The 26,877-nt window shown below is 45.2% G+C and overlaps 1 protein-coding gene across 2 annotated transcripts; it reads left to right on the plus strand.

Moving 5' to 3' along the window:
• Positions 1-2,686: 2,686 nt before the first annotated feature.
• prickle1b (prickle homolog 1b) lies at positions 2,687-26,670 on the plus strand. 2 transcript variants are annotated; one of them, XM_084039348.1, is made up of 8 exons: positions 2,687-2,880; positions 19,242-19,439; positions 19,979-20,092; positions 21,370-21,507; positions 23,086-23,289; positions 23,406-23,592; positions 23,692-24,693; positions 24,786-26,670. In XM_084039348.1, the coding sequence occupies exons 2-8, from the start codon at positions 19,254-19,256 to the stop codon at positions 25,733-25,735; spliced, it is 2,781 nt and encodes a 926-aa protein (XP_083895474.1). In that variant the 5' UTR covers positions 2,687-2,880; positions 19,242-19,253; the 3' UTR covers positions 25,736-26,670. The 2 variants fall into 2 exon arrangements, with proteins under 2 accessions (XP_083895474.1, XP_083895473.1); XM_084039347.1 differs by lacking the exon at positions 2,687-2,880 and adding an exon at positions 15,298-15,599.
• The last annotated feature ends 207 nt before the right edge of the window (positions 26,671-26,877 follow it).

Genomic DNA, 26,877 nt, shown 5'->3' on the forward strand with positions numbered 1-26,877 from the left:
AACTATATTTTACCTTACCTTACTACTGCCAAATCTAGATTCCTACAAATGTGCCTAATATCTGGGATAACTAACCAGGCCACCGCGTGAAAGATGAGCCCGTTGTACTTCAAATGAGATGCCTTTTTACTGTCTCCAACAACCAGATACCCTGATAGGAAGATAACCTCCTCACGCAGCAGTTTGCCATTCATCGTGACACACAAGCTGCCGTCACAAAGCACGCAGTCCCACATCAATCTGGATTGTTTTCAAAGCAGTGTTCCGCAAAGAAAGGAGAACGGGCGTGGAGAGGACGGAGATAAAAGGCGGGATCAGGGATGTACAACGCGCTGCGCCTGCCTCCTGACACGTCCATCGACTGTGCAGCGTTTCCACGTACCAGAAGGTGACAGGGGGGCAGGATTTACTGACCCGGAGGCCCCTTTTGTGCTCTCCACGCTGCACTGATCCCCGCTTCCTCTCGGGTCTGCTTGTGTAGGCCTATAGGCTTACCTTTTATACCCCGCTCCCTCTCTCCGTGTCTGCTGTAAATAGGCTTAATGTTACAGATGTCTGTGTGCGAGCACAAAGAGGCGAGGCGAAGCACAGAGAGCGGCTCTATTCCGAGTCAAGGCCGGGAGAACAGGTGGAAAGAGAGCAATCGGGGCACCGAAGATGATCGGATTTCCGATGAAAAAAGTTCAGCAGCTACAGTGTGTTTTAAATGCATTTTCAATTGAATTCGAATGAGTAACTGTTTACCAATACCAGCTCTGTTTTTAAGAGCAAATGTGATCTAATAAACATGATTTACGTCTGTTGCCAGCGTCCGACAGCCTAGTTTCCAGCCGATCTACTAATTGAAGCTGTTTTTCGGGCCGCTGCCCTCACGTTCCCACTGGATGAGACTCAGACGTGAAATGTTAAAGTAAAGTTGTTAATCAAGCTGTCAGGGCGGCAGCCAGCAGGGTGAACGAGGGCGTCCATGGGTCCCTCGCTGTGTGGGCTGACTGACTGGCTGGCAGGGACAATAAGCCATACTGTTTGACCTGCTCCGCCTGTCCCACTGCCAGGCTCACGGACATTCAAACGGCTCGCCTCACTCCCCCGACTCCACAGCCGAGAGAGAGAGAGAAAATATCCAATCCAAACTCTTCACAAATCAGGACCTGCAGCCTTTTTAAACGTATTATTATTTGACGTTTATCCACCTCGATGACCAAGATAGTTTGACAACCATGACTTGGAATAGTGTCATGAGTAAGGTTTTAATTCTGCACATTTTTTCAATTAACTCTGACGCTGGCCTAATAATAGGGCATGCGTTGGATTCTGGCTCATACAACTTTACAAGGGTTTTTAATTGTCATTACAGGGATTTGCAACAGAATGCCATATTTAGTTCCATTTTGCTCCAGAAAAAAAGTAAGACTGTATTATATGTGGAGGATGAATTTAAGAGTCTCAGCCTGAAAAAAGAAGCTGCCCTGAAATGTGCTGATACAGCAGCTGATAGTTCTTTATGCTTGCCAGACGGCAGCGGGGTGAACAGGTTGTGGCGGGTTTTGTCTCTGCAGGCACCTCTTGTCACCAATGATTCTGTAAAGCCCTCCTGCACAAGTGACTTTTACTTAAATATCCCATACTGTAAAAATGTTTTAATTGACTTATTATAAAGCAGATCTAAGTGCTACATAAATACTGTGAAAGTATCAAAAGGCTCACTCCACCATATCCCGTATGGAAACACTGTGCCTTTAATAGAGCTGTCAGGATTTCCACGGCTGTGATGTCACACCTAATATAAGGACCATTTCACACTTAAATGTAAACATTCTAAACGTGTCCCAGTTTATTTACATCTGCGGCGTATGGGAATGACATCAGCTGATAGGAAGTAAACATGGAGCCCAAGCTGTTGCCTAGCTACGCATTTTTGTTGAAACACGCTAAAATGGAACATTTCAGATAGTAGTAGTAGACAAGTATGAACCTGGAACCTAAAGAACTGCCCAGTACCATCACATCCTTATACTAACCACTGGAGCATCGAGTCCTCAAGGACCAAACACTGATTGAGATTTAAAAAACTGTTGCACTTTTCAAGAAAGCAGCAGGCTTCAAGTAAAGGAAGCCACTTGTGGATTATTGAAATACCGGACATACGTGGTTTCATATATCGGGCAGGGTTTGCTCTAACATACTGAACGGCACATAACACCTCCACAAGTGTCAGTTTCCAGTGTCAGGCTCCTGTTTGGTGCATGCATGGAGCATGTGAGCAAATAGCATAGGAACCTCTGATGTAATAATCAATCTAGGACTGTGATTTTAATGATTTTGTCAAACTGTAGAATGTATGATGTTACTGAGTTACTGAGTTTATGTTAAATGATCTCAATATGCTTTAATTGTATGTTTAACGCACACAGAGGCTAATAGGAACCTGATATCTTCCTGAAGAAGAGATCACGTGGACTTGCTTATGCTTCCAAAACCTATCCATAAAGTAATGGCGTGGATGTATACAGTACGCTCTGTGCCTGTAAGTAAGAGGGAGGTGTGTGTGTGTGTGTTCAGAAGGGAGAGAGTTGGAGTTGGAGGGGGCGGAGCTTCGCGTTTAAGCCAATAGGCGCAGAGCAGCGCTAATGTCATTTCTCGACGCTTTAACTTTGTGCCAGAGCTGCGCAGCGCTCGACCCTCAGTCAGCGTCCTTCTCTCCCTCTCCTTCTCTCTGTCTTTACACGACCATGCACTGAAAGACTTCATCCACCGAGACTCGAAACGGCGCCGAGTTGTTTGCCTGTCGGTTGCAGTCAGCCCGGATGCCTCCAGAGTCGTGATTTTATTCTGATAAACGGAATATTCAATATTTGGGACCAAGTTGTTGCTTCTGAGGTGAGGGTCAAGTTTTTTTTATTTATTTATTTTTTTGCTTGAACTATTTAAACAACCATGTATTCCTTTCTAAATGTTGCAACCTTGCCGTGTAAGTGGATAAAGTGATGTGTAATTTGTAGTTTTCAACGGAGAATTTTAGAGAATTCATCATAGCACGAGATTCAGGGATGGAAATGATTTTGTCTCTCCGTTACTTCATGGCCAAACGCATCAAAGCGAGAAGACAAAGTCTCTGAAAGTGGAGAGAAACTGAAACTTTTAGTTTGGAAAGTGTGTGTGCGTAAAGACGCACTTAATGGAGGGGTTGCATTTTGGTTTCCAGATGTGTGGACTCAGCTGTTGCTTGTCACTCAGGTGGTCTCTCTCTCCCTCTCTCTCTCTCTCTCTCTCTCTAGTCTTTTTCTTCTCCTGTCTTTAGAGCTCAGTCTTTTGCATGCAGCTATTCAGAACCGCATCAGTGTTGACAGACCACAGCTCAAATCCACAGAAACATTACAGAACCTTCAGCCAATCACAACAGTTGGCGTCGTTTCATACCCAATCATTCATCAGATACTTACATCTGCTTTTAAAACAGGTGCAAAACAGTTTAAAGTGTCAACTTTTTCACTACAATCAAATTGTTATTTGATGATATGAGTGGGATTCTCTCCACTTCATATCAGTAATGTACCCTGTTCTGAGATATCCTACTGACTTTTGTCAAAACATGCATAGAAATGTAAAGAGCACAAAGAAAAGTGTTCAAACCCTGAATGTGAGTCCTGTGATGGACTTTCCTTACAGTGCTGTGGGATCTGTTTTGAAGCAAGTGGTGGCACCTAGTGGTGGGAGAGGTTTGTGAAGATGCTGCAGTGAGAGCAGTAGGTTTTTTTAGGGGGGGATCTTGCTAGTTTGATTTTAAATAACATAAATGTAAATGACTCAAAATCGGATCTGCACCTTGAATATAAAATCGTAATATTTGGGGATATTTTGAAGTAGTCCCTCCCCGGCAGTGCTCTCAGTCCTGTAGAGGTTTCATGCCATGCAGGCTGTAATTGAACGGCGAGCTGCTGTGTGGTTAGCTGATCCAGGATGAGAGAGCAGCCACGGATCAGGTGACTTGAGGTGTATCCCCCCTCTGTGGGAGGCCAGTCAGGCAGACTATGCTACACTTTGCTGGGGGTATACACTCTGCAATGCTAAGCCTTTGTTAATGAGTATGTATCTGCGTGTGTGTGTGTGTGTGTGTGTGTGTCCTTGCCTGTGTGTGGTAGGCCGACTGGGTGCACAGGATGTCTGTGTCTATAACTGTGTATTCTTGTGTGCACGCATGCATGTGTGTGTGTGTGAGAGAGAGAGATGGGTGTTTGGACCCAGGAGTTAAGCTGCTGTTAATTAGTCAGCCATTCGAGGCAAACAGGAGAGTCAAGTCAGGCAGTAGCCAAGATGATCGGTATGCTGCCTGCTTTGAGTCCTTCATCTCTCTATATTTAATATAATTAATGTCACCTTCCACAGAAAGCAGATAAGAGTTGTTTGGTAGAATGTTTTTTAGCTTAACAAATGAGAACTAGGGTGAAAAGTTTGATTTTTGTTTAGTCAAGTCGAAGCGGGAAGAGGAGGATAACGGTTCCCGCTGAGAAGGATGTGATTCAGAGGGGCGGCTGGGAAGCAGCTTCTTGAGAAGATGACCTTTTGAGGTCGAAAGGCGAGAGAGTGACTGGATATGTAAAGTCAAATAATTATGAGCCTGGCGTTGGCAGGAGAAGTGGACAGATCACGAAAGCACCCTCGACTATTATTGGGGGTTTTTTAGGCCCCTGCTGACTTATTATGGACAATTTTCTAAATTGAGCAGCGTCTCTCGATCCCATGCAACCCAGATTCTCGTTCTCCGGTAGAGTTCGAGTGCCAGAGAAGGAAATCCAGCCTGGAGATTGTTTTGATATTGTTGGATTCTGTCCTGGAAAACCTTTTTTTTGCTCTGCGACCAAAGGGTGCTCTCGGTTCAGAGCCATTGGCTCCTCGGCTGAAACACCTCATCTGATCACAGTGAAGAGTTGTTTTGCACTATTTTTTTTTAGTTTGAAGCCAAAGACATTAAATCCAAAAGCAAATTCTGCAAGTTTGGAATAGATAGCAGGTAACTTAAATCTTAACATAATGCATTTGGCTCCTTCTCAGTGATATTCCTCATGTTTGAAGAATTTTTGAATATATAAATCCAACACAAAGTCACAGGTTTCTTGTGTTGGATTGGCATTAGATGAAATACATGGAAATCTTAAGATACATTAACATAATTGGGATGTGTGTGTGTGCGTGTGTTTGCATGTGTGTCTATGAAAAACAAAACGTAGGGCCCTACATCTATCAGTAAGTCAACACTGTTATGTCTGTGCTGTCTGTCAGCCTAAGACCTCAGACCAACATGTGTACACACACGCACAAGTTTGTGCCTTCATACTGGAATTAATCGAGTGCGGGGTTGTGTAAATCATTCCAAACCTCAGACGCACAGACAGACACACACACGCCTGCCAAGCAGCTATCCCCCTGTCGTCGTGTGTGACGGGCCAAACAGCGAAGGACCAATCGCTGAACAGACGAATCAAAACAGGGAACAATGAAAAACAGACCTTTCTTGGAAGAACGGAGATTAAACAAGTCTCAATGTGATATTGGGAGTTTGACATGGGAACCACCCAGTTATACCAGTTATCAGCAACATTATCACCGGCGCAGTGGGAGATTGCACACAAAAGAGTGCTGGGACCAACCTTGACACAGCAGAAATGCCAAACATTCCCACATTTTATAGACTATAAGAAGGATCCATCAAGAGATCCATTTGTTTTGTGTGTTTTGGTTCTCTGTCAGGTTGTTCATGTTTAAAGGAAATACTGTATATTGGCCTACAGTAGCCATAAACCATGGCTATGCTGAGGAGCTGAAGGGTGCGGTGTATAAATGTGTGTGTGTGTATGTGGAGGGGGGGTGAGGACGGCAGGCCTTGATGTGCGAACACCAATCGTGATCCTTGTGCTCGTTTGAGTGGTTACAGACCAAACCCTGCAGGCCGCATTGGCTCCACAAGCCTGGTATTATGGTCAGCTTGTGGGGAGGAAAAGTAATCCAGGGCTTAGAAGAATATCAGACACTGAGTAATGGACTCTGCACTGTGTTAAAACTTGCAGCCGAGCTGAAATAAAAGTTGCCCGCAGCACTTGCTAAAGCGAAACGCCGAGGTGTTTGTTGAGCGCTCCCGACTCGTGCATGTGAGTGAGAGTCGATTTGGCACCGCCTTAATTACCCATACACACCGCTCCATTTGATGATGATTAAAGCCACTCGCAGACACATGGATGCACACACACCTGCCCCAGACACTGCCAGTCGCCAGTCGCAGCGGTTATGGAGACATTAAAGGTGATGATTATTAGATGATAATAATTAAAAGGCTTTAAAGCTCAGGTAAAAGGAAAGCGGCACAGATAGAAGCACACCCTCACGTAGGAAAGGCGAGACGACAACCGCGTAATTACTCTTCGTCAAATGACCACCCTGAGGAGGAACACAAATGATAGTCTTCAAAACAGATTCTGGTTTGTTGGGTGCGACATCACTCGTACAATGTTGAGGTGATGTGAAAAACCTCCTAATTCCTAATTTTAGTCACCCTTTCTAATTGCATCGGCCAATGTCAAAAACGCCTTTTTCACAGAACCCCCAAAAACAATCCTGCTCTGCTCAAATCCTGTTCTTGAAAGTGAAATTCGTGACATTTTGCAAATGGCAAACAGTGATGTCGCGTGTATGATCAAAGCATGCTGCCGTTCCAGCTTCATGCACTGAATATATTTTTGTAAAAGGTCATGAAATGTAATTGACGCCATGAAGAGGGCCAAAAATTAACCGGGTCAAAAACAACCTGATTATAATTGTTACAGATTTGTTTTATACGGGATCAAATATTTGGGTGCGTGCATCAGGAAAACACGGCTTAGCTGCTTCCCTCTTTAAATTGGTCTCATGTGTTGGACAGTGTGTTCCTTAGGCGAGCTCCTGAGCTGAACGTCTCAACTCAGGTCTAATCAGGGACAGTCTGCTCCTTCCTTCCCCTCGCCACGTCACCTCGCTTCCAATATGTACAAAGCTTAAGATGGCACAGATGATGTCCTCGTGAATCTGACTCTAGTTGGGTTTTTTTTACTCACTATCAGTCCGCTCCAATAAACAGAAGCAGATGAAAGTAGAGAACACATTTGAAGCTTTGTTTCTAAATGTTAACTTGCACAATTCCAGGAAGACATTTACATAAACCTTTTTCGGCTTTTGGGTGGTCGCTGGTCTCCGCAGAAGTCCCCGAGGACTCGCCCCTATCTGTCACTTTATCTCCGTCTTGCCTTACACCATCCCACAGGAATACCAGCCCCCTTAATTTGCCCAAAGGGGAAATGGCTCCATCCAATCTGATGCCAATCAGAGTCAGGAAATGGCCTGTTGTGATAAATGCTGTGTAAGTGAGGGGGGGGGGGGGCAGGAATCTCACCAAATTTGCCAAAAGCTGTACATTTGCTTCATCACTTGCACAAGTCTTGCTTTGGGTAGCAAATGGTCATTAAAGCTGCTATAAATATTATTTCTGATAACAAGCGATGACATGAAAAGGTCAGTTTTTAGGATTGTAACCCGACTGTAACTCTATGGAGCATTGTTGTGTCTTTCAGGGCACTATTTTGGTTTTCTGGCCCACAGGTTTATTATTTTGGTTCTCTCTCACTGCTTCCATAGTCAGCAGGCAGATGTTTTTTGGAGATCAGAGTGGAGCATTAAACAGCTAACAAGCTAAATAGTTTCCTCGGGAGTTGGTGGAGACCAAAAACAGAGCTAAGAATAACAATAATACAAATTAGCATGTGTCTAAAAACACAACTTCTTATGAATGTTAATGTTGTGCCGTATATAATGGATGTGCAACTGCAACTAACTTAAAAATGTGATGTCAGTGCTGTCAACTGGCCAAAAAAAAGAAAAAGAAAGAAGTAAAATCAACTTCAAAATACATTCTTTTATGCCTGCTATTTGTAGGAAGCCTGCACTTCCTTATAAGACTTACACTGTCTTCTAAAACAACCTCTCCTCCCATTAACAAGCCGCCCAACTGCATCTGTGCTCCGTGGCAAGTAATCAAACAGCAGCGTATCCTTGGGCGAGGACAATTTCATCTCCAAGTAGAGGGAGAAGGTAACAGATATTCTCCCAAAAGTGGTTCGCCGATGAAAGCTCAAGGCTTTCCAAGTGCTTGCGGCAAATCCAATACAAACAGTGATTTGACAGTTGGGTTGAGATCCATCCGATTCTTTCTTCTTCTTCCCTGAGAAAGGGAGCTTAAATTGCCACCTTCATTAATGACATAGTAAATAAATCTCTTTTTGTGTTTACACTAATGACCTCAAAGAACTAGACAGAAAACTGGCTTCATCATCTCCAACCAGCCGGCCGTGAAATCCTACATGTGCAGGCTTGTTTGTGTTTGTTCCCATGCTCGTTAGCAACATATTTTTTATGTATTCGTTCACACAGTAACATATCTGTCAATGTGTGTGTGTGTGTGTGTGTGTGTGTGTGTGTGTGTGTGTGTGCATGGGCCCTTCAGTGAAAGCTCTCAAGAATCCCCCTCAGGGCCCTTTCAGACATCTGTTTGCGGATGGACGGCTTATATCTCAGAGTAATATGTCCAGTTAAGCCCCCGGGAGCCGCCGCTGTGCACATCATTACAGCCCTCCTCCGGCTTTGCTTGGAACTTCGCTGAAACCCTATCGTTTGGTTTAGAGGGGTACAAATATGCTGTATATCCTTTTTTTTTTCTCCTGCCGCTTCCTCCGGTCCGTCTCCCATCTGTTGCAGATTAGTCTTCGGTGTGTGTGTTTAGAGAGCTGAGCCGGTCGCAGAGCGGGACAGATAGTAAACCCAGAAGGTTTTAGTCAGAACTGTCAGGTAGGTCGGAATTAACAGTGGGGCCAAGTGAGGATATGGCTGGCTGAGGGGAAAGACACAGGGAGGGGGGAGAGAGAGGGTAAGATGGGGTCCAGAATTACACAGCAAGGCCACCAAACAGTTTGTCTGTTTACCCGTGAACCTCAGGCCCGCTACTCGAGGGTCAGTGTGGAATGCCAACAGAGGCTGCCTGGCCAAATTCAACCACAGTCCCTGAGAGGAGGGGGGGATAGGCCGCAAACTGGCCAGCCACGCCACTTTCCCTGTGATACTGAGTCTATTTAAGAGGAGCTCAAAGCCATTTTCATATAACACATAGCCTCGATATCTGTCGCCCTCGTGGCATCTAAACCCGCCGCCAAAATGGGATCTAAGCTGATATCACTCAGCTGTTTTTGTTATCTGTCTCTCCTCCGTCGCTGGCTCCGTAACCCATATAAGGCTAAACAAAAAAGTGCCTTGGGATCCCATTATTGGAGCTAAAGGCTATATGGTTTCACACACACACACACACACCCTTCTCCGCTGCCAGCACATATAGGCCAAACTGCAGCCTCGAGTGTGACAAAGAGCCGGGGGGCCGCGAACCTGCTGCTCTCATTGTGTTTCCAATGCTAAATTATGGGAAAGTGAGGGCACCGGTTGTGTAATACACTGCTGGTTTTCAGTGTGTGCATTTTTGTGTGTGTGTGTGTGAGTGTGTGTTTGTCTGTTCCGCTTGACTGATGCGCCATCCCTTCAGGGTCCTGTCATTAAGCCTCTGTGTACACAACCCCAATCCCTGGCCTACATCTATCTCTTATGCAAAACTTGTGTGGGATTCACACACACACACATAAACACACACAGCTTTCCCATACCAAATGTGATGCAATGCTTGTATTGCGTGATATGTCATCAGATGTGGCGGTTGTTTTTTTGTGGATTTGTTTTTCTTAAGCAATGCTTCCTTCTACTTTGAGTGGCACTTTTTAAAAATCCTGACTTATCAGTTTTCTTTGGCTGAAACCCTGTAAATTAATCAGCTGATGCATGGATGGAGTGACTGCATGTAATGGCAATAACAACGCAACATTTGGCCTGACTTCTGTGGCATAAAAAGAGTCTGCTTGGGACTTTTCCTTTAATGAGCAGCTGCAGTATTAAACTTGTCTTGAATGTATTCCAGTTTTGGGGCCTTACCTCGTTCCAATCATGAACCCTGTGCTTTCCTTACCATTCAAATGAAGCAAAGCTGCAGTGAAACTCGTTTCCTGTCAACAAGAAAGAGACAATCTGGTTCTTGACATTTTTTCATTTCTATAATCAGTGCATTGTTCACCGCTGTTCCATCTATAAATATCTGCCTGTTATTTGCCTTCTGTGCTTCGTACGTGAAGCAATACGATCACGACAGCCTGGGATTTATTAAGTAGTTTCAAACACACTCACTCACTCACACACACACACACACACACACACACACACACACACACACACACACAGACACACAGCTATCATGACAGGAGGTTCCTATTGTTTCCCTAATGGTACAGTTTTGTGACACTTATATTCCAGTTCCTCGCTGTGAGCGAGTGTGTGTCCTCTCTTATTTCATGCAAACTCCTGGTATTATGAAGGATTATCACACTGTGGTCTGTTATCAGTTGTTTTCAATACTGGACATACATAAAACCCAGTTGCCTGATGAAACGGTTTGCATCAAAGAGGACACTTTGGTTCGGCAACATATTTTAGCCTGAAGGAACCATCGAAGCCTCGCATGCAGCCAGATCCAGGTAGTGACTCAGAATTAAGCTGTTTACGTGAGTTGGAGTGTGCCAAATCATGAAAACTATTTACAATGATGAAAACTTACCTCTAGACATGAACGGGAGAAGCCTTTGTACTGTTTTTGACAACCCCATTTAGCCCTGAAATAGCATAATTCCTCAACATACTCTAATCAGCCTGCGCTTTACTAGAAAATCTGCTCAAACGTCAGAGTAATTGGCTACATGTGGAGGGATATAGGCAGAACCGAAAGGCACAACAAGGATTGGCAGATACACATGTAAGGCTGAACAGTAGCCGCATTGAAGCAATGATTAGTTTCAATTTTACAAAGATTTATTTCAAAATGCGATGTCTACTATTTTGGAAGAGAATGAATAGAACGTGGAATAGAATCCGTTGGATGCAGGCTGGTGAATGAAGTCTGCCCAAGTTTCCGACCCTGCAGTGGATCGCTTTATTGACCTTGCGAGAGATCCAAAACGCTGGTCCATATGCAAAAGGTTTACTGTATATTCAAGGAGTTGAATCATAAAAGAAAGGTCAATTATTAGAGGTTGTTGTTCTGTAAGATCAAGCTAAATATAAGTTCCATGAAGCAGGGCAGTGATTTGGTAAAGGTTGGCAAATGTGTCACCATCCTTGATGTCTTACCTATAAATGGTTTAAGTAGTAGTTGTGAACGAGAAGAATCTTAACGGAAGCTGCCCAAACAGATCCCCTGCTAACCTCCCATCACAGTTACTTGACAATTTCCTGAATTTTACAGCACTTTTATTGCTGCCCCCTATTGTTCCAGAGGTGTGCAGGTAACACCCTGCAGTGGTTAACAAATCTCAGCGGAGGGCTTTATGACTATTAACCTAAATCACACTCGACCAAAGAGTGTCAGGGGATGTTAACACCGAACTGGCAAGTTGGCCGAGCAGCACTTCCGACAGACCTGATATGCAGCAGCGGGTTTGAGCCGGCGGGTCTTGTTAGCAGTGGCTGAGCAGCTACTTCCTGGTGTGAAAGGCTGTTGAGAGGTGTCTGTCGGCGTGAACAGGGCTGAATGGGGGCATCATAATGGATGTGAATTGAGACGTGGATCGGAGGTCTTTGTGTGAAGCAGTTATGCGCGCGAGCCGGTTTGTCGACCTTAGTAACTGGGACATTGCTGATTAACATCAGAAATAGATACAGTTGGAATACAGTTGTCTTTATTTGCAAAGATTTGTCTTGTGGGTGTCAATTTTATTTAACAACAACTTAGTTGTTGTGAGGATTCTCAGTCATCCAGGTCATGGGAATCTTTGAAAGCCTTATTGAGGCAACTGGGCTTGCTTTTACCTATAGAAACCCAAATTTGCACGCTAGCTTCTTCCAGGTGGTGAGAACATTTTTCCTACAAATTATATATAATTGCTGATCATCAAGAACTCCACACCCTTACATTTAAAAAATTTAAATGGTTATTGAGTTTAATAACTGACCTGAAAACATTTTAAAGTCACGCAAAGCCTATGCTAGTTTTAATCCCATGATTGATAGACTTTTGCACAATATTGTATATTACATCTTGTTCTCTGTGCTACATTGACATCAGGGATGGTCTCCGTGTCGTTTGAGTTTTACGAAGAATTGCCCTGCGACAGGTTGAGACATGTCACCGTCCTTGTTGATTTCCGTTTCCAACAACCGAAGGGACGTCACCCCTGATATTTGCATTCTAAGGGGTCAGTTAAACCCCTTCTTGCCTCCTGGGGATGAAACACATCGGTGGTGGTAGAGTCCAGGTGTGAATGGCTGTTATAAATGAAAAAGAGCACATCTGCTTTGCACAATAAAAGGTTAAGAAAAGGTCAAATTACCAGTTGAGTGCCTTCTCCGATAGATGGATGAAATGTGCAGCCAGAAGGAGTGAGTTTGCGTGTGTCGTCTAGACTTGGTCTTGGATTTCAGGTATAGAAAAAAGCCACTAGATCTTGTCTGAACCACCAGTCCAAAGATCGTTGCCAAAGAAAGAAAACTCTGCTCAGCAATTACTTTGATAGACTTGATCAGAAGGTTTCTGCCCAAATTACTTCTGACTTGAGCGAAAGATTAGGCTGCTATTTGTGGTCAATAATGGCCTTTTGAATAATACAGAATACTGGCCAACGGTTACTCCATGAAATCAGATCCAGAATTCATTTTACATCAGTATGTTTCCCTGTCTTCAAATCAATGTGGGTCGATCCATCAGAAAAAGCTGCTTGTGAAGAGTGACATTATTTGGGATACCGCAGTTCACTTGCCATTTTCCACCGTTTAAAAAAGATCAAATTCAAAGCAGTTGTAGTTATAAGTGACACCGTGCATTTGTGCTGACTGGGGTCAAAGGCCACTGCATAAACCCTCCATTTGTTAATTCCTGGTCTTCGGCCCCCGGCATGTGAATGAGACCAGAGTATCATCCATTCAGCACATGTCCGTTGGCTTTGCAGAGTGCTGATACATGACGCCTTTGCCTCATAATGACCCAAAGACCCATGAAACACCCCAGTTTGTATTGTAAAGGGAGGGACTAGAAGCCATGTTGTGGTCCTACAAGTTTAAAAGCATGACATCAAATACCTCTTCCCATTATCTTCCTGGGTTCCTTCTGCACCCTTTCCTCTCCCGAGAAAGAAAGCAGAGGAGACGGCAAGGTCAACTGTCCTCTTGTCATTTCTAAAGGGTCTTTGGCCACAAGCCCAGGCCCATTCTGAAGGGGGTGATATCTGCCTATTGTGTGGGATAAAGCTACTCATCCTCCTGACCTGTCACACCAGAGCCTTCCTCATTGTCTCTTTTTGTTATCTGAATTAAGCACAAAAATAGAGCTTTTTTCCCCCCCTCTACCCGCCTGCCTGAAATACATTTTAAAGACATTTTCGCAATGCGTATGCAGATAAATATCTTGCAAGAGTCAATGCACATCTTTCAGAGGTTTAAACACGAAGTGGCTTTCAGAGAGCGGCGCCAAGACCCCTGGAAAACTTTTCTAAAAAGGTTTACCCTTAGACTGGACTGCCAAGCTCCTCTCTCTCTCAATTACAAATATGCACTGGCGTGCCAGGAAAGATGGCGGCGTTGGCGAAGCACCTAGACAATCCCATCTCTATGCCCATGGAGTATCTCTTGCTCCTATCTCACTCGTCTGAGCCAGTGAGCCAACAGAGCCATTTCTCATTTGTAACAGGTATTTTGGCATGTGACAAACAGCTCTGTTGCTCTCTATGCAAGTCACTTTGTGGGGTTGTCAAGGGAGAGGGTGCCTTTGTCCGCCGGACAATTGGGTAAACTCATTTGTCATTTTAGGCTCTTTAAATGAAGCCGTCGCTGCTTCTCCGCCTTTCACAATGACGGATGGTGCGGAGCTTGTCCAAATGAATAAACAACAAACATCTCCCGGGCAAATCAAGTCAACTGTTTGTATCCGCACTGGTCGGTGTCACCTTCTTCACACGGCGGATATCTTGTTTTGGAATAAAACCTTCCCACTTGGAGTTCTGCCGGAGTTTCCTGACGTGAAGTGCTCTTTTGACAATAACGTCATTGTGATTGGCTGAAGTGAGAGATGAGGACGGGGGGGGCGACCCCTCTCCCCTCGCTCATTCAGATCGCCTAAGTAGGAACGGGGCGGCGGTACCAGTGACGGGGGGGGCAGACAGATCCCCAGCGTGAGAACTTCCTGAGATGGATGAGGCCGACTTGGGAGGAAGCACAGTCAATATTTAACCAGGAAAACTTTGAGACTTGAGTTTAATTTTGGAACTGAAAAGTAATTGGCTCCTTTAAAATGATAGCCAATTAACCTAAATGTTTCTGCTGCCGCCCTCAATCCAAAATAATCATGTATCGCCATTTTAAATTGACTTTTAAAAGTATCATAAGTATATAATAGCATATATTACACCTCTTTTTAGGTATTTGGCACAGATTTGTGCACAAGTGATGGGTTTTGTTGTTGAGATAATGGAGCAGCTGAGGCCGGAACACATGCGTTAGCTAATCAGCAGCAGATTAGAAATGAATGTGACCGTTTTAGAGCAAATCACATGAGATGCATGAGGCTTCATGACCCAGGGTGGATGTGATGACAGCGACTGTGGGAGTGTTCAGTCATATGCATTAAAAATATATATTTTTTAATGTGCAGAGAAATGCCTGCCTCATTATTTTCTGTAAGTAAGTAAGTGTGAAATTGATTTTAGGATTATTTACCCTTCATTGCTTTCTTATAGTCGAACAAATGTGTTGAGAAAGAAGACAGACGGGGGAAAAAAAGACAAAGAGTGTGAGAGTAGAGTGGACATGTCATCTGGCTCTCAGGAATCCTGCAACTAAAGTTTGTTGGGGGGGTGTGGAGGGCTTGATGTCACTCTGGTGGACGGAGGGGGTGTAGAGATAGGTGGGGTGTTGACTCTGAAGTGTGTGTGTGTGTGTGCGTGTGTTTGATTGAAGTGCAGAGGCAGGCGATTTGCTCTGGAGGGGAGGAATGAGGGAGGGGCCGACAAGGCTTGGCTGCCCAAAGAGCACACACACACACACACACAAACACACACACATATCCTCACTCCCACACACTCACAGGGATCAGAGACACTCCAGATAGAGACGTCACCTCGCTGCCCTCCTCCTTTGCTCTTTGGACCTTGAGATTTTTTTGGATCCGCTAAATGAGCCGCTCCCCAGCTGTGGAGCGGGCGAAAGTTGTGTCTTTTCATATACTTCCCCTCGCAGCTGACGTTGACTTTCAAAAAAAAGGAAAAAAGGAAAAAGGCCTGAGCCGTTGGGGGAATACTTGCCGGCTGAGTGGGATCTGGATCTGATTAGAACGTGGATCCGTTGAGCTCAATGCTGCAGACATGTAGCCAGAGCTGGAGCAGCCAGTGTGACCGTGAATGAGGGCTTTATGCGACGGTGGAAAGAGAGAGATGCTTTTGCTGGAGGTAAGAGGAAAATAGATGAGCTGAACTTGCAAATACAGAAGGATTATGAATGAAGAGCACTTTTTTTGCTGCTCCGCTGTGGAAAACGCTTGCTCCTAAGTTTCACTATGACTCAGATCTGTTGATGATGAGGCGTGCAATGGATTGTGGGGGATTTTCTTGGTTTTAAAGCAATGCCTGACCTGTTAAAAAGCTTAGCTGTGAATTAAATGCTGTGAGGTGAGCTTGCATGTGATCTAGTGTACAGACAGTCCTTATATGTCTGTGCAGGTGGTCTCACTCCAGCTGTGTTAAGTCTCTCGTGCACCCCCTGACACCCATTTGGCCTTAAAATAACACCGGGCGCCAGTCAAAGAGCGATGACCTCGGCCTTTGAACTCTACAATTTAATGGTTTTCCTAAAGTAAATCCCGTGACGTCTAGAAAAATAGACTTCTTCTTGTTTTCACTGTTTTGGTCTCAGCAAGTGCTCCACTTTTCATAATCTGTCTTTCCAATTCACCGCAGGTAACTTAAGCTGTAACTGTGATACCAGTTTGGTATTTTAATAAACATCTCCTCCCGGAGAGGATTTGCTACAAGCTTGGCACAATATTGTAAAAGTGAAACTTCGCTCTAAATTAGGATGTGTTCCCTTTAGTTCGCCCGGGGTTGTGTTCATTTGAAAAATCACACGTGTTTGACTAACTAATTCCTCGGAGAAGGAGAGCTCCTTTTAAAAGTGTCAGTTGACACAGTTGCGGGGGAGGCGCGCCTGATTAACCGTTAGCCGGCTACATCTGGCCTGTGTTTACACAGACCCGATGTTGTGACTCTTTAAATGCCTCTTTCAAAGAGTTTCCCTTTTTAACCCCGTTCACCTCCTCCCGTCACGTCTCCAGGTTAGAGGAGGAATGGTTGGACATTTTTTTTTGTTTTTTCGACAAAGACGGCCATTGTGTTATTGCCAACGGGTGACATGGTGTAATGTGAGTTGCTATGTGTGTTGGCTCAGGAATCTGCAGTCACCTTTTTTTTTTTTTTGTGGGATGAGAGTTGAAGGGCAGAGGAGGGCCGACACCAGGACATCAAATTAGAGTCAAATCATGTCATTTTTCAAACACAAATATGAAACATTCTCGGGTTTTAGCTTCTCAAAAGGGAGGTTTGCTCATTTATTGTCATATCTGGAATGTGTCACTGTGGGTGTTTATGGAGATTTAATTTGGACAAAATCTTAAATCTTAAAGTTAATTTTGAAGGTTATATGCTTCATGCATAACAAGATTTTTGGTGTTTTGGGCAAATACAAGTTTGGGCAGTCACTCTGGTCACATCCAGTTTGTAAAATGTGATGCTGCTTTTGTGACTTTGGGTGTCCCATGTTGAAACCCAAATAACAAATGTTATGTCTACATATTTGCTGTACACCAAACCCTCATGTATTCACCAAAAAAAAATAAAAAAATCCTCCAAACTACAATACATCTAACCAACAACCATCATGCCTCTGAGAAAGTGTCTCAAAAGAATGTACTTTTAATTGCAGAACTCTCTGTTCTGAACTTAAGTTAGGTGTGATAAAGCAGAACAGGTCAAGAAAAGCTTCTGGGTGATAACATTATCTATCCGACCATAAAACCTGATAGATTAGTCACAGAAGAACAAAGCAACAGTCAAATACCCTTTTGTTCTGTGATAAGAGCTCTGGTTTGGCTTTTAACAGCATTTCTAGTTTGTAAATTTGGCGTTTTGAGTCCCTGGTCTTCATTCAACTGTATGCTAATCGGGAGAATGCTAATATTTCCTTAGTCATGTTACTTTTGACTACCAGCGAGGTGTGGGAGGCCTTGAGGGTGAGCGGAGAGGACAGAGGTGCCACTTCCACGAGGACAACCACAGCGTTAGTTAGTTTAGCTGCAGCTGACCTGTGACCTTTGGAGGGGCAAGAGATAATCATTCTTTAGGGGATCAATATATTATCGATGTTATGTCCCTAATAAATAAATTAACAAATCCCAGGGGAAGCCATGGGAAAGGCAGAAAGAGTTTGCAGATCAAACAAAACTATTTGTTGTTGACCTGACAACAAACGGAAAGCAATCTTCCCAAAAACCAAGAATATGCACACAAATCACACGACAACGCAAATACAGCTCAAGCACAACATAATGCTGGACACTGGACACTGGCCGACTGGCTCATTGGCCCACTGGCTCACTCTCAGCTCTGGTCACTGGTTTGTCACACAGCTCACACACATTCAGCAGAACAGCAACTCCCCACACTGGAGCTCAGCGTCACATTTAAGCTCTCCTCCTAATTAAAGCTGAGCAGCCTCAGCTGTGGGAGCACCGTCACCCACACCTGGAGACAATCACTCGGAAAACACAAGCAAAACACATTAGTTTTAAAGGAAAAGTCTTTTTTTCTTTTTGCTAAAAGGGAGGGTAGTCTGATTTGTTTGGGAGACAATATTTTATTTCAAGCCTTTCTTGCAAGACTTACGATCAAATCAAATCAGTGAAGTTACATAAACATGATTCGTATTGCTTGGGGGAGTGCTTTGGATGAAATTTAATGACTGCTCCACAATCCCAGTTAACATTAACATGTAAGATATACACATTTTTGAAGAACTATGTGAAGTTTTCCGACCGCTTTAACCCAAACAAGTTCTATTCTGGTGCGTATTTGCATGTCAAAGAGGCAAATCACAAGTGGCCTTTTTTCAACACCTTGAGACCAAAGTGCTTTTATCAGCCTGAGGGGGCTCTGGAGAACATGGCCGCTGAGATAAGAGGGCTACTGCTGAAGATGCTCAACGACGAGATTGACTAATCCCCATTCATGTACCAGTCCAACTGTTATCAGCTTGTAAAGAGGGAGAAAAAAGCTGAAAGTGGATTCACGCAGATTGTTTGGAAGGTTGGACATGTGTCTTTTGGCAGAGTCATATCTCCACTTGATTTCTTGGTCGTACACGTCCTTTTAAGCACGAGCGATTTCCTGCACGTACAACACAACGTGTTCGGCTGCTTTGCACGTGTTTCGCAACCTTCGGTACTTTGTAGCGCGGTGGATAAGAGCAACAGATGTTTGGTGGATAACAGCTGGACACTTCTCTTGCATCATGTTATGTCAAAGCATGGCATTCCTAGTTTAAGAGAAATATACCTTCACACAGCAATGCAATGCACAGATTTGGACCTGGATGTAGGTAATAAGGTTTCAATGGAAACGCTATTTCCAACAACGCTCCGGTTTTATCTTCATGTGTTTTTCACACACTGTGGTTGGTTGTTGAATAAGTGCACCACACTGGAAAAAGCTTGCAATGATTTTCCCATTATATATGAATATAATCGTAAGTTTGTCTTAACTTCCCTTTGAAAGTGGACAAGTACTACTTTGGGCACTTTGTGAGCATTATGCTGTAATGGATAAACAAAGGAAGTATGACATTCAACACTAATGGGATGGAAAATAACATTAGTTATTCACAAGTGTGACTCAAGAGGTTGAATTGGGAAAGGATGGTGAGCATCTTTGTCCTCTGCTTTGTCCTTTTTCCTTTTAATACACTGATATCCAAATATTTGGATACAAGAACAAAATTAAATATTTATAATTCCTAAATCCCTCCTTTTTTTTAATCCACAGCGGACACGTGTGATGAATCTGGAGCGCAGCGAAAGAGGGGAGCGCCCTTCTCCTCGAGGCCCGGAGATGGAGCCTCGCGCCGGGGGAAAGATGGGGAAGATTTCCGTGGGCTTCCAGAGGAGCTCCACCTCGGACGACGACTCTGGATGCGCGTTGGAGGAGTACGCGTGGGTGCCACCGGGACTCAGGCCTGAACAGGTAGGATCCCTTTACAACTGAATTTAAATGACACCCACTCTTTGTCCTACGGGTGGTGTCATTAACGTGGGGCTTTAGTTCAAATAAGGTTACGTGTGTGCAGACGTTCGGTTTTTTAATGCCATACGAGCGGATTAGTAACGCCACATGCTGGAGCCCAACATCTGGCTGTGGATTAATTCACATTTATTGTGCATTCTAGACACACGAGTTCAGCACGTCTCGGTCAGAAATTGTTTGTCTCCAATATATTCCCATATGTCTTTTTATGGAAACAGCCATTTACACATCCACTCCCTGGCTGTCTCTTATGTGTGGAAGGATGTCACAGTCAGACGCCTGGGCCTGGATTGAGGTCGACATGTTTGCCCCACAGTGTCACAGAATGAAAGGACACCACATAGCAGCAGTGAATTTCCACTGATATCCAGCTGAACTCTCCTCCGTCTCCTCTCCTCTCCCCAAGCATCGTGACATCATGACAATAGGCTCATCATGACAACAGCTTCCTGAGCTCATTCCTCCGTCTTCCTCCTCAGGTCCAGATGTATTTCTCCTGTCTGCCGGAGGAGAAGGTGCCGTACGTCAGCAGCCCCGGAGAGAAGCACAGGATCCGACAGCTCCTCTACCAGCTGCCGCCGCACGACAACGAGGTAGAGATCATGAAAGAGACAGCGTGTGATCAAACAGACATGCTACCTTTTGTTGAATTATAAAACCTCCTACTGGAGTCAGAGAATCTTAAAGCTTGTCTTCCTTTATTTAAAAAAATCTGATCAATGTCTCAGAGATATTGCAGCTGAGGGGTGGATGAAAGAGAAGAATTCAGGTTCATTTCATGAACCATACCTCACTTTTGGCCCGAAATGTGTCTGAAATTTCATTTTATTTCATCAGTTGTAGTTCAAGTTTTCATCTCTTAGTCGTTAAATTAGTAAAGAGAGAACTGTTTCAGGGATAACATACGTTTCAACGGCTTACAGAAGTTGAATTTGAAACTGGAAAAGGCTTCATTTTCTGAAAAATTGACTGGATTTTTCGTGCCTGGTGGAAGTGTAAGAAAATGCATTATTTATCATTTTCTTGAGACTGTTTTTCATTCAATTTTCGTATCAAATTAACAATCAGAAATGTCAACCTATACCAAGCCAGCAGCTGAGTAAAGCCTTGTTTCTTGTAAAACTAAAACAATGGCCACATTCCCTCAACTGTCTGACAAAAAGAACCCTCTTGTGACAGTAAAGCGCATGCCGGCCCCGTCTGTATAATAGCTTTATGGTGTGTAAACCAGCGCTCCCTTTCACATCTGTGTTAATAGAGTTTACATTAGGAGATACGGTGGAGGGGTTATCACCAGAGGGGAGGACGGGGAAGGGGAGGGGGGCTACTGCCTGTCTGACGGAGGTGGTCTCTGTATACACACATGGAGGACACACAATAGGAACACTCAACACACACACATGCGGTGTTTGACTGCGCGGTTTTATGATGTTTGTCGGCGGACCCGGTGGGTTGAGGGAACAAACTGACGGAGGATTCCTAGCGTAACTGTGGTTCGGAGGGATAAGCACCGGGTGTGTGTGTGTGTGTGTGTGTGCATGACCTCACACACCGGCATCGTTTACTGTTGTTTAGAGAACAACCGAGCCGGTTGTTAGGATAGTCTCTGTCTTTTATCTTGGCCTTCATCACCATCTCTAAACACAGAGGGAAGGGTTTGTACATTGCTCACGCAATCCTTCCAACGCAGCATTGAGGAGGATTCAGCTTTAATTAAACCCCCAGTCATTTATGGACACATATGTGTCTCATACTTCCCCCAAAAGTTGCAAGCACCATCAGCAGTAATGGCTGGAAGTGCTAAAATAGACGTCTCTCTGTGCCTTTTTTCGCTTTGTCAACTCATTTTGCCGTCTCGTTTCTTTCCAAGGTGCGTTACTGCCACTCTCTGACGGAGGAGGAGAAGAGGGAGATCCACATGTTCAGTGCCCAGAGGAAGAGGGAGGCGCTGGGGAGAGGAACACCCAAGATCCTGCCCCGAGCTCTGCACCACACCCGCTGTGAAAATGTAGGTAGCTCACGTGGATGCCCATTAACGCACACACACACACATGCACACATTTAGACCACTCGTGTCATATAACCAAAAGGTAAGCAAGGAGAAAAGCAACTTGTGGGTCTTAACTTATTTATATCACGAGCGGCTAACACCCCCCCCTGTCCCATAGCAGCCCCCGCAATGCACAATCCTGATTGGCTAATGCGTTTGGTTTTAATCATGGACATAAACCTCCTCATTAGGGCGAGAGGGGAAGTGGGGAAATTGGGAGGCTCACGCTCAAGTCGAGCGGAGAAGCCAGTTCCTCCGCGAGGAATTCGACAAATTTCCTGCCTCCCATCTATAGCTCAGCATGACCGACTGCGAAGGAATTTACAGGTTAAGAAATAATTCTCGCATCTTAAAAATCCAACTTTTCCCCCCCCAAACAAGTCACAGTATGTGGCACAAACAAACAATCCCGAAACCTACACCTCTGTTTCCTATTTCTGATGGCCGATGTAAACATAAACACCCACTGCCGTTCACGCTGTCCTAAGTTGTATTTCTGAAAATTACCCTTTTGATTCAACAAACATAAATATTAACGTTATTTGACTTCCGGGAAGAAAAAAAAAATCTAGCCCTGACCAGTGATTAGACCGCCAGGCGTCCAGGAAGAGCATGCCAGCCATGTTAATTCCCCCGGATAGGCAGATGAAATCTGTCATCACTCAAACACAGATGCTACCACAGGGATGCAAGGTCACATACACACACACACACACACACACACACTGAAATGACGCACACGTTCTCAGACTTATTGATGTGGACATCCGTACGCTTATGCAACCATTCATATACTGTATATCAAGTACTGCAAAAGGATATATCTTGAGGACGTGGGTGTACACACACACATATACACACATTCACATGTTCACACACACTTCGTCAGGCTCTAGTTTCCTGGTGGGGCACATAACCCACCCCACTCTGTGTCCAAGGCCCCTGTCTGTCCACACTGGCAATAATGGTTAACAGCTGGGCATGCTATCCCATAGCTGCCTACGGGTGTCTCATGGCGCTGCTGGGTTATATAAAGACTTCACGTTCACGTTCAGACACGCTCTCAGGAACTCAGCGGAGTCACACGATCTCTCGACTCAGGGCCAAGACATAAACGCTTCCCGGTTTCTGCAGCAACACTCAGTGGATAATCAATTACTTTCGCGCCAAAGTGAAAAAAAAGAAGAAATAAGTTATTTTTAATGTGATTGTCATCGCTTTGAATGGATGATATTCCTTAGGAACTTGCAGTGTGATCACCTGTTTGGCATTCTTTGTTGTAAGCATCACCGCAATTGAATCATCAGCGGATGCTCGACATATTCTCCGAAATCCCCCTTTATACCACGCGTCTGTTTTGAAATGTCAGTCCCGTATGCGACCGCCTCTATTGGTCTCCACGCTTCACTCTGGAGGTAGCATACTTATCACCATTGATGCATAATAGGCAAGGTCACAGGCTCAATGATGAACCCCAATGCAATGCCTGGATTTGTAAATCTCATGGATCATCTCTTGTTTGTGTTTGATTGCCAGTGCGCCGGAGGCATTAACGGAGGCGAGATGGCAATTTTCGCCTCCAGGGCCGGACCGGGCCCCTGCTGGCACCCGGGTTGCTTCGTGTGCGCCACGTGTCAAGAGCTGCTGGTGGATCTGATATATTTCCACCAGAATGGCAAGATCCTCTGCGGGCGACACCACGCTGAGCTTCTCAAACCAAGGTGCTCTTCCTGCGACGAGGTGAGACCCAGTTGTAGTAGCAGTGATACCCGCTTAATGTTTTACAGTGAACCAATGGCAATGTCCGGGCCAAGAGATCTACAGAACTAACGCCACCATGTTTGTTTCCCCTCTAGATCATCTTCGCGGATGAGTGCACTGAAGCCGAGGGTCGTCACTGGCACATGAAGCACTTTGCCTGTTTCGAGTGCGAGACGATGCTGGGGGGGCAGCGCTACATCATGAAAGATGGCCGGCCCTACTGCACCGGCTGCTTTGAGTCCCTGTATGCAGAGTACTGCGAGGCCTGTGGTGAAAACATCGGTGAGTTCGATTTGGGAGGTGCTGGTTCATTTGTTTCTAACCGTTGTGTAGGTGGAATAAACCTAAGCATGTGCTCCTTTTCCTCCTACGATCTTTTAGGCGTTGACCACGCCCAGATGACCTACGAAGGTGTACACTGGCATGCCGCAGATCAGTGCTTCTGTTGCGCCCAGTGCAAGACGTCCCTGCTGGGCTGTCCCTTCCTGCCGAAGCAAGGTCGCATCTATTGCTCAAAGGCCTGCAGCCAGGGGGAAGATATCCACGCCTCCGATTCATCCGATTCTGCCTTCCAGTCCGCCCGCTCGCGTGAATCGCGGCGCAGCGTGCGCATGGGGAAGAGCAGCAAGCCGACCGAACAGTGGAGACAGTCGCAGTTGTTTAACCCCCCCGCTGTCCCCCCCTTTGAGTACAAGTACGGAGACGGAGAGGGGGACGGACGGGGAGATGCCGATTGCGACATTGACATCGTGGGGCGCAAGCTGGCCCATCTGGGCCTGGAGGAGGAAAGGTTCTGGAGGGAGCGGGAGGAGCAGGACGCTGGCGGGGAGGAGGATCCGGAGGAGTGGGCCCAGCACGAGGACTATATGACTCAGCTCCTCCTCAAGTTCGGCGACCGCGGGATGTTACACCAACTTCAACAGCCTTCCCTAAAATCTCCCAGCACCAGCAGTGACCGAAACAGGTTAATGAGTGTGTCCGACCCCTGGCTAAAGCCTGACACTGCATCTATGGGGGTTACCGCCTCCTCTCCCACCCCTGCCAGCCCCACCCAGAGCCAGACTTCCAATCAATCCCAAGCCAACAGCCTTAGCCCGGGACTGATGAGCAAGAAGCACCTGCCTGAAATGTACTGGGCCCAGTCACAAGACGGGCTGGGGGACTCGGCCTATGGGAGTCACCCAGGGCCAGCCAGTGCCAGAAAGATCCAAGAGCTGGAGCTGGACCAAGACCAGGACCAATCTGGGACAGGAAGGCGGGCCTTCTGGCCAGACACCAGGCAGTGGTATGAAGATTCCCTTGAGTGCATCGCCGATGAGCTGAGGAAAGCCGGGCAGGGTGCCGGAGACTCTATGGACTCCCTAGCACTTTCAAACATCACCGGTAAGAAAACTTCTTGTTGCAGTGGTAAAAAGTATGCTTTCCTTCTTTATTGAACAGCTGTTGAAAACTATCTCTCCTACTTGCTTTTTCAGGTGCATCAGTGGATGGAGATGGAAGGGATAGACCTATAGTCTACAACCTCACCATCCAGGATACAGTGGTGGTGGTGGCAGACGACTGTGAGCAGATGAGCAACATGGGAACCTTTAATTCATCCCACCTACACCACAGTGCCAACTCTCTCAACCTTAACATGGAGAAGGGAGACGAGGAGGTGGCAGCGGCGATGAGGGGAGGCGCACCAGGAGGACACCTCCTATTGTCCCCGAATTCAGAAGGCCTCCCGTCCTCCTTCGCCCACGCTCCGGCTCTGAGGAGGAGCAAGTCCCAGTCCAGGCCTCCTCAAATGGTCAAGTTCTCAGAAGATACAGTGGACAACGGATATAATGACGGATTTGACGCCAACACCAGAAAGCATCCCATGAGCGAGAAGCCGCAGCGGAGGGCTTACGGCCCGGACGAGACGGGCCGAGAAAGAAGCCGCCCGTCGAGCCACCACGGGCGCAGCAGGCAGCATCACCACCGGCACCGCCGGAGCCGCAAAACCCGCTCGGACAACAACCTTCACATGCTGCCTTTGGAGAAAGCACAGAGGCTGTACGAGCCCCAGCAGCAGGGTCTGGTTAACCCTCCCCGCGGCGCCATGCTCCTACAGCACCCCGCACACAGGCCGCCCTTGGCCTACCCCCAAACCCGATCTGACTATATGCTCCAGGGCTCAGCTCAAGGAGACCCGCGAGTCGAGCATTTCATGGGTCTCTACGGAGATGAGGAGGACTGTTGCTCTACTTGCTCTTCCTCATCGTCAGACTCTGAGGAGGAGGGCTATTTCCTGGGTCAGCCAATCCCTCAGCCTCGAGCGGCCGGGCGCTACTACGCCGAGGACTACCCCACAAGGGTCACGGCCCTATCTTCCCAGAGCCACGGCTCACAGACTGGTCGCAGGAAGAGCCACCGCTCTAAAAACTGTATCATCTCCTAACAGCCCAGAGTGCATTTATTTTAAAAGCTGCACTACACGAAGCAATAAAGACAGATTTTCTGATCATGTTTTGGTTTTTTCGCTAATCTAATCTGTGTTTAGAAAGGCAGTTTAAAGCAACACACCTGCACAAACTGCACATGATACTTCTAACAGATGGTCAAGATGCATATCATATTTTAGGGCCAAATCTACTGAAAGAAGAAATCAAACCAAACTAAGACAAACGTATAGTTAGAAAATCATTTTCTTTGTGTACATGCAGATTTGGCCTATATACTGTGTCTTATTGAATTTTAGCACTAACGTGATATAGGGACTAGAAGCCTTTTTCAACAGTGAAGACCAGAATTATGAGTTGGCAGAGTGGTGACGCTTTCATTTGAGTATCTGCAATTACAGTTTTTTTTTGTCAAACATTCAATTAAAGGTTTTTTCAGCAATATTTTTGTTTGCATTAAAGTGTTTAGCACATTGTACACAGAAGTGGATAAAGTAGAAACAAACCAAATCATTATTTAATGCATCATAGTACAAAATGATAATGTATATACTAAGTTAAGAATTTAATACTGGTATTTTTTATATCCCTGGTTTAAAGATTTGTTTCTTTTGAAGTGTATGATATAACAAAAACACCTAGCAGTTGTAATGGTAAACAAACAGACCTCGTTAATATTGTATAAGAAACAAAGAAGGTGCCACTTCATAAACTGTGTCTTTCACAGTAAAGTGCCAAGTTACTCCGTAACAATGTCTACTATAACATATATTCTGCAATGCTCACTATTGGTGTACAAAATATGAAAACAAATGACGGTAACGCCTGCATTTTCCATATTCAGCTGAACTGTTCACTACCCTTGCTCTGACATAACCAGCTAAATGCTTTATGATGTAAAGACGCTTGTAATAAATACTTTTTTCCTCTCGAAGTCTCAGCAATGATTGTTCTTTTTTCCTCATGTATTTGAAATATGTTTTCAAATCAGATTAAATAACTCAGCATGTAGTGAGATGCATCAATTTTGGAAGATTTTGTAGGGAAACGATGGTATCTTACAACTTGTACACAGTAGTACCTATTTGACCTTTTGTAAACTGCTAGAAATCGCTAGCATTTTTAACTGAGGGAGACTAAA

This window comes from Eutrigla gurnardus (assembly GCF_963514095.1).
Source record: "Eutrigla gurnardus genome assembly, chromosome: 21".
NCBI lineage: Eukaryota > Metazoa > Chordata > Actinopteri > Perciformes > Triglidae > Eutrigla > Eutrigla gurnardus.